Raw genomic sequence first — 8,743 nt, 5'->3', positions numbered from 1 at the left:
GTAGAGAAATGGTAGGATAAAATGTCTCTTCCCCCACACTTTATTCCTCTGGCTGTTTTAAGGGGCCACCTGAGAGTGAGTGGGGGTTGGTGTATTACTCTGTCAGAATTCCTAAAACCCTAAAATTTCAAGTGAAAAAGGTGAAATAAAATCAGGAAAGACACTAGATTCTTTTGAATTCTACTGCAGTGCTTTCCTCTTGCATGAAAAGAATCCATAAAAACACAACCTTGAAAATGAACATGATTTACTTATTCTCCTTGTCTCTCTCCTTAACATTGTAATTTCTAAGTAAGTTGTTTCCATCCTTGAGACTCCACACTTGGAGAGAAGATCTAGGCCCCATACCACAAAGCCCTCAGCGATAGAATAGAAGCACAGCTGCCTCACTTATTTCCTGGCTGCTGCTCCAACCAGTGTGAGTTCCATATCCATTCCAATCAAAAGCAAAGTCTCCACACTGCCGGGGATTGCCCTCTGGGAAATATCCTCCTCCACCAATGCAGTGCTGGAAAAGAAGAGAAGAGGAAGTGCTAATGTCAGATATGATGATGTTACGGTTTTGATATGAATTAACCTCTCCAAAGGCTCATGAATGAAAGTCTTAGTACCCAATGCTAGCAAGTTATGGGTCTTGGAGCAAGTGACTGGATCAGCAGGAATACTCATCAATAAGTTAATCCATTGATAGCTTCAAATTTAAATAGAGATCCACCAATAACACATGGGGATGTGGGAGGTGGTGAACTGTGGAAGATGGGCTGATCCTATGGATATGTTCTGAAGGGTATCTTGCCCTGGCTTGTTCCTTTCTCTTTCCCAGTTTCCTGGCCACCATGAGGGAAGTAGTATTGGTTCTCCATTGCCCTTATAAAATGGTATTTCTCCCTTGTCATAGCCTAAAAGCTATGGAACCTACTGACCATAAACAGAAACCATGAAAACCATGCACCAATCCCTCTTATAGTTGTTTTTTCAAGTATTTGTCATGGTGATGAAAATCTGACTAATGTAGCTGGTGGCCCAGAGTCATCTGAATGGCCAAATCCAAAGGAATCTTTGGTCCTCATCTGACTCTCCATCCATGGTATTGATCTATGCCTCCATTAAAATCTCTCTTCTCATAGCTTTAGTGATATGCTTTCTCCTCCTGACTTTCCTTCAACTTTTCTGAACACCCATTCTCAGTTTCCCTGGCTGGACTCTTCCTTCACATATTCCTTAAGTGCTACTCTCTAGGAAGGGTCACATCTCCCTCTCCCTTAAAGACTGGGTAGCCCTCTTTGGCTTCAGCTAGTAACAAATTATGGATGGCCTTAATATCTCCAAGTATTTCTTAGGCTGCAGACCCCAAAAGCTGCCACCTGCACTTCAGACCTCACATGACCAAAAGATAATTACACCCATATATCATTTAACAAAGGGGATACATGCTGATAAATGCATGTAAGTAAGCCCTAAACAAGGCTGTGAAGGACAAATTTTACTCTGAACACTGAACAACTCAGGTACAGACTGGTAGTGCTGCTGTTCTACAGGCCTTCTCAACCCCTCAAGTCTTCCACAGGCTGTTATTGAACACAAGCCCCACCCTACCTCCAGGCACCCCAGTGTTCTATCACAAAGGCTGGGAAAATCACAACCGTGTGTTTGAAGCCTCAACCTTAGATGCTGGGCAGTAGTTCCTATAGCTCCTTTTCCTGAAACCTATCAAGGGATAAGGTCACACTGTGGTGCACCCACATATACACATTGACACCACAGTCATACCATACACACACACACACACACACACACACACACACACACACACACACACACACACACACACACACACACACACACACACACACCAATAATGACCTCAACATTATTCATAGGTCTCTTTGGTCCCCACAAATACTCACAAATTCAGTATTACATCCTGTGACTCTGATTCCAGCACACAAGGCATTGGCTGCTCTTTCATTATTAAATACTCTGAACTGGACAAATCCTGCAGTGAATTCATCTGAAAACAAAAGACAGAAAACAGCAATCAATGGTCTGGGAAGGTGGCTCAGTGGTAGAGTGCTTGCCTTGCATGCATGAGGCCCTGGGTTCGATTCCTCAGCACCACATAAGCAGAAAAAGCCGGAGGTGGCACTGTGGCTCAAGTGGTAGAGCGCTAGCCTTGAGCTGAAGAGCTGAGGGACAGCGCCCAGGCCCAAAGTACAGGCCCCACGACCGGCAAAACAACAACAACAACAACAACAACAAAAAACAGCAATCAATGAACATGTGAGAAACAACTGTTCTTGGGGCTGGGAATGTGGCTTAGTGGCAGAGTACTCAGCTATCATGCAGGATGCCCTGGGTTCAATTCCTTGATTCCACATAAATAATTAATTAAGTTTCAAAAACTAACTTTCCATCTAGCAGAAAAGGTCAGATAGGTTGATGTTAAGAAAATGAACCCTAAGATATGTACTCAAATTTTTTTTTCTTTCATGCGATTGTTTCTAACACATTTATAAGATTATTTTTTGTTGCTTTGTATGTCCCTACCCCATGGTATAACCCCTGCTTTCACTGTATTTGATCTTGGTATAATTTGTGGAGGGGGAGGGAAAAACCAAATCATTTAAATAGGGATACAGGTGGACCCATTGCAACAATGAGATATACAAGTCATTATGTCAAAAATGAACTTTACAACTTTGGACGGGGGGAGGATTGGAGGGGGGATGGGAAGGGATGGGAAGGGATAGGAAGGGGAAACAAAGGAGGATGCTACAATGCTTGATAAGAAATGTACTCATTATCTTGCCCATGTAATTGTAACCCCTCTGTACAGTATTTTCACAATAAAAAAAAACATGCAACACAAAAAAATGAAATAAAATAAAAAATAACTTTCCAAAAACTATCCATGGCAGGATCAACTCAGGTCCAAGAATCAGATACAGTGGTAGAGCCCATCACCACTGTGGCCAATAAGTGTACTGTCCCTGTTCAAATAGGTCAAAGTTAGCATTTTCCCACCCCAAGAGCCTGAGACCTGGTCCTTACAGAGGGCCACAGACCACCAAATGATTGAAGGAAGAAATTCAACACAAGCAAATCATTGCTGAACATCCCGAAGGAACAGTTGAAGCAACTGGCAAGGGTATTCACTCTATCCTTGTTCACATGTTTCTGGCTCTCTTTTTTATTAAAGTCCCACATCCCAAATGTTAGTAATAAAAGCTTTGAATTGTACAGCAGAGATTCGGTCTCTATCAAGGATATTCTGCCAAACTTAGATTTAAATTAAACAAACATAAAAAACTTTCAACAATGGAAGGAGTGGCACTTGATCAAGATCACTACACTCATAAACGGACGTGTTATCCGGGCTCCGGTGGCTCAGGCCTGTAATCCTAGCTACTCAGGAGGCTGAGATCTGAGGATTGAGGTTCAAAGCCAGCCTGTGCAGGAAACTCTGTGAGACTCTTATCTCCAGTAAACCACTAGAAAACCAGAAGTGGTGCTATGGCTCAAGTGGTAGAGTGCTCACCTTGAGCTGAAGAGCTGAGGGATAGCACCCAAGCCCAGAGTTCAACCCCACGACCGACAAAAAAATAAATAAATAAAAATAAACTGACATGTTAAATTGCAACTACTTGAAGATAATATATAAAAATACATAATTAATATAATATAATATAATTATATATGTCGTTTTGTAATAAAACTGTCCTGTCAGCTGGATGCCGGTGGCTCATGCCTGTAATCCTAGCTACTCAGGAGGCTGAGATCTAAGGATTGCAGTTCAAAGCCAGATCAAGGAGGAAAGTCCGGGAGACTCTTATCTCCAGTAAACCATTAGAAAACCAGAAGTGGCGCAGTTGCTCAAGTGGTAGAGTGCTCGCCTTGAGCTGAAGAGCCCAGGGACAGCGCCCAGGCCCAGAGTTCAGGCCCCAGTCATGCACATGACTCTGGCTTGGTCCTAAAAAGGTACTAAGGGAATGATAATGGAAATCTCAGGAGTAAAGTCTGGACTAAATGTCCCCAGTCCAAATACTGACTCTCTTATGTATATGCCCAGTAACCTCAGACCTGATCCTGACCTTCAGCACTTCAGTTCCTAATCTTAAAATGGGCTGACAGTTCTTCAGAGATCAAGAGCAGTCATGCAAATTAAATGACACCATACATATAACATTCATAGAAGAGTGATAACTACTATCTATTATAACTGAAATTATGAACTATCTTATGAACAATTCAGTAGACTAAGGACTTACTTTTTCCAAGGGGTGAGTAATAAGCTGCTGTTTTCTGGGCATCACCAAAATCATAGACCACGGGTATCGCTGGGCCATTGTCAGTCCAACACCTCCCTATTCCATATTTCACTGGGAATCTCTACAAGGAACCAAAGAAGTACTCAGTAGGGACAGTAGATGTGGCTCTCCTCGGGATGCTGCTGTTCATAGAGAGATGATGTTGCCTCAGCAACTTATGTCAAAACCAGTTAATGAAGAATCTTCTTCTTTTGCTGCACTTCTCATACACATTCAGCCTCTTTAGCTCACCCTCCCTCATCTTTCCTCAGTCTTTATTCTTTCCATTTCCCTCTCCTCCTTTTTCCCACTACTTTATCTTTCTCTTGCCTTTCCTGGCACAGAATTTCCCCCAAAAATGAAATGGAATCATCAACAAGTATGATTAGGAGAAACATGGAAGAAAGATGCATGGAAAGACGGCACCTGGCCCACCTACACCCATGAAAAACATCCCAGAGAGCATCCTCATGTACCTGGTAGAGTCCAAACAAATTGTGTCCCAGATGCAGGAAGAATCCACTGAAGGTGCGGTACCTCAGCAGGGAGCTGTTCCTCCAGTTCTGCAGGGGAGTCTTGTTGGGCACATGCCAGATGCCCAGGTCCTGGGCCTGGATGTCAAAGTAGCCAGGGTTCTGGAAATCAATCAACATAAGTCTTTGGTTGTGCATCACCAACACTCTAAACCACTTTCTACTCCTCTGCTTTCGCTTCTCTAAAAGTTTTACTGTCAAATTTAGATTACATTCAATAGATATAACAGATGCAATAGATATAATTGGTTGTCCTACCACTTTGTCTGTTCTGCTGGATACACACATCAGCCTGGTTCTAAAAAGTTACTGAGGGACTCAGAAATGAAGCTCCATGAGACAAAACATCAACAATAGAGCTTGCTATGGGCATAAAACTAGCTACTCGAAGACATCTCCACTTTCAGCAGATGATAGTTCCCCACCACCCCTTGGGAAGAAGGTGAGATTCAAGATCTATACTTGTTAGCAAAATTAGTCCCTTCCCATAGCCCCTTCTCCACAGCTTAGCATGCTCCCTTCCTAGGCAACACTAGGCCCATGTAGTAAAGGCAGTAAATAATCAGCCTCCAGCCCCCTTTACCTTGGGATGGCACTTCTCTGGGGCAGCTACCACCATATAAGGCAGCAAGAGCCCCTCAGAGTGACCTTCAGGTCTGGACAGTTGCAGGACCCCTTATCTACTATTTGGGCAGAAGCCATAAATCCTAGCATGCCATAATGAAGCCCCTGGTGAACACATCCACACTAGGGTCTTCACCTCCTAGTCCCTTCTAGCCCCATCTAGCCTCTCCTAAACCCCCTAGGTTATATAGGTCACCCCAGACAATAACCGGTGCTTCTTCTCATTCCTCCCATGTGAGAAGGAGTCTTGCTAGCCCCTTCTCCCGACAATACATCTTTCTTTGTTCTGTGTACCTGTATGTCTGAGTGGTTCTCTGGCAAAGTCTATTAATTTAATTTTGCTTAATTGCTTCTGCCACATCTTCATCCTCTTCCTGCCAACCCTCCCTCCTACATGCTGGTGGCCCAGCCACACTCAAGTCCTCACACTTGTCCAGCTGGGTAGAGGCTCGCACCAACCTTGTAGTCATCGCTTGTGGCTCCCTCTGCAGACCCAAAGGTGTTGTAGTTGGCCCAGTTGCCATCTCCCTCTGGGTAGTCTGCTCTGTTGCCCTGCTGACTGGACCAGCGATCACCAGCTGTGCACTTTCCCGCCATGAAGTTTTCATGTATACTGGCCACCAGGGTCCAGCCACCGCCTCCCGTGGTCATATCACAGAAGGTCTGGTAGATGATGCTATTGCTGGTGCGGAGGAAGTACAGGCCATCTGTGGAGAGAGCCAGCCCAGAGCCTCCCTGTCTGCAGGTTTCTGGTCCATCTCATCCCCAAAACCAGAGCACATCTAGGAACTAGAAATATGGCGTGAATGCCTCCTTGACTGAGTTCTGTCACTATGTCTCTGGGAGTACTAGATTTTCCCTGCACTCAGAAGACCATGCCCCTGAGACAAAGGCAAGACATATAATTACCCAAACTCACTGTGGCAATTTTTATAAAGCTCAGTTTGGATTCTTAGATGACCAAGCAATCCCACTTTTATCTAAAAGAACTGAAAGTCAGGATTCTGATTAATTTTTATCACTAATTAATGTTCATTGCAGCATTAGTCACAGGACCCACAGACAAAAGCAAGTATTCCTCAATAGATGAATGAGCAAAGCATTATGTGTGTATACATACAGTATATATAATACATGTTGTTTATGCCTATATATAAGATTTAGATAAATAAGCAAAGGATAAAAGAGAATCCATTATCCATAGTAAAAGATTTGGAAACAGTTATAATTACCCTAAGTGAAATAAGATAGACACAATAGATGAAGCAACTAAAAGAGGTGAATTAATAAAGACTGAACATTGACTAGCAGTTACCAGGGACTGGAGATAGGGAGAATATGAATTCATTGCATAGTGGCTATGGAGTTTCTATTTGGGGTAACAAAAAATTTCTGAAGATGGTGTTGATGGCTGCACAATACACATTTTACTGTTTGATGGATTAAGATATATTATATGCATAAACTCCTTTGTTAAATGGCAACTCCATTGTACAAGTTCTTAAAGATAATTTTTAAATCTCAAAAAAAAATTCCATGGTAGCTTTCTTAAAGCCTCTCAGAGATGATGACCTACTGGATCCTTTAAATGCTGCCTCACTCACTCACCAGGGGCGTTATGCTGCTTCTGTTTGATTTCCTTGCAGCTTCTGGGCAATGAAGACCAGGAAGGATAGGTCTGGACCTCAGGATCAGTATTGCCCTCAGCTGGAAAATAAGCAGAGTTTTATTATCATTACTGGGTTTTCCCCTATCACTAATTCCAAGCTCACTCTCCTATGGGGGCAGAGCCTTACTGCTGGGTTGAAATCCGTGAGAATCCTATCTGACCCAGCCAGCACTGGATACAGGCTTGTGCTACCTTCCCCACAATGCTTTATGCCGTGCTAGGTTCTGGACATTCAACCAAACCAAACCTCTCCCTAAGAGCCTATCTCTGGAGAGAGTTGTTCACAAGTCAACAGGAAATCATCTGACACAAATAATGGTAAACTTAAGAGCACAAAAGAACCCTGAAGAATGGAGAAATAAGAATCCTAACTGGAGGCAGGGAGGTCTGGAATGGGCTGTCTACTTCACAGAAGGACTTCTAGCCAGGATGAGGTCCTAGATTATTCTTAGAGAATAATCTATTTATTATATTATTATATATTGTATATATATTATATATTATTTATATTCCTATTTATCAATAGGAAAAAATGTGTCACAGTTTCACATCAAGACACAGGCCTGGAGACAAGGCATACATTAGCAATGCTCACTGCTACAGGTAAATCCTTCAAGAGACAGAAATAAGCACTCAACCTTCATTCAAGGCAGCCTCTGTTTATGGAGAGACCAGGATCCCAAGGCAATGCAACCTAATTCTAATGTTTTTGAACCCTAAAAATGACCTGGGAGAACTGGGCTCCTGGGAACTCACCTGCACTACACCATTCGGTGGACACAATGAGAAACAGTAGGAAGCCCAGCTGAGTCATCATCTAAAGAAAAGCAAAATGAAGGTCACTGCTATTTTTCTCTGTATCCTTGGCCTCACCTTAGTACAGCCTTGCAAAGACTCAAAGTCCCCTTGACTTTAATTCCACACATCTCTGGGACCTAAACCAGATCTGAGTGGAAATCATCATTCCCCTAACTCACAGAGAGCAACTCCTTCCCACCACACCAGGTATTGAAAGCTGTCTGTTCAGTGAAGGCTGGAAGGTTTCTCTGAAGAGGCTTCAGATGTAGGGTGAGGCTTTGATCCTTTTATGGAGTGAGCTCAGGCGACACAGACCAGGCTTCCAGCCCCACCTTCCCCTGGCACAATGCCCAGTGGAGGTGAGATTTCTGGTTATTACAGGAAAAGTTCTTTATACAATGATGATTTGTGAAATTAGCAGGTTGTAAAGGATAAATAATAAAGTTCATCTACTAAAATTGCTCCCAGATTTGGGGATTTTATGAATCACTGTTCTTTTGAAAAAGAAAAGAAATGAGAAGACTAGCAAGAATTGATATTGATTCAAGTTTTTATGTCTTTCCTACTGAGTAATAACTTTTTTTAAAAAAATTCAACATCTAAAACAATGTAGGAGGGCTTAGAAGGTGGCTCAGTGGTAGAGTGCCTGCCTTGCATGCATGAGGCCCTGGGTTCAATTCCTCAGCACCACATAAGCAAAAAGAAAAAAGCCAGAAGTGGCACTGTGGCTCAAGTGGTAGAGTGCTAGCCTTGAGCTGAAGAGCTGAGGGACAGCGCCCAGGCCCAGAGTTCAGGCCCCATGACCAACAACA

At 43.0% G+C, this 8,743-nt stretch overlaps 1 protein-coding gene across 1 annotated transcript; it reads right to left on the bottom strand.

Moving 5' to 3' along the window:
• Positions 1-230: 230 nt before the first annotated feature.
• LOC138812229 (intelectin-1a-like) lies at positions 231-8,202 on the bottom strand. The gene is made up of 8 exons (XM_070000262.1): positions 8,111-8,202; positions 7,890-7,950; positions 7,073-7,171; positions 5,924-6,171; positions 4,784-4,942; positions 4,269-4,389; positions 1,908-2,011; positions 231-508 (listed from the first exon to the last, which is right to left on the bottom strand). The coding sequence occupies exons 2-8, from the start codon at positions 7,948-7,950 to the stop codon at positions 359-361; spliced, it is 942 nt and encodes a 313-aa protein (XP_069856363.1). The 5' UTR covers positions 8,111-8,202; the 3' UTR covers positions 231-358.
• Between the last annotated feature and the right edge of the window lie 541 nt (positions 8,203-8,743).

The sequence above is a fragment of the Dipodomys merriami genome, unplaced genomic scaffold (assembly GCF_024711535.1).
Source record: "Dipodomys merriami isolate MVZ:Mamm:240054 unplaced genomic scaffold, mDipMer1.0.p SCAF_56, whole genome shotgun sequence".
NCBI classification, from domain to species: Eukaryota; Metazoa; Chordata; class Mammalia; order Rodentia; family Heteromyidae; genus Dipodomys; species Dipodomys merriami.
This window is presented reverse-complemented; position numbering and strand designations above follow the sequence as displayed.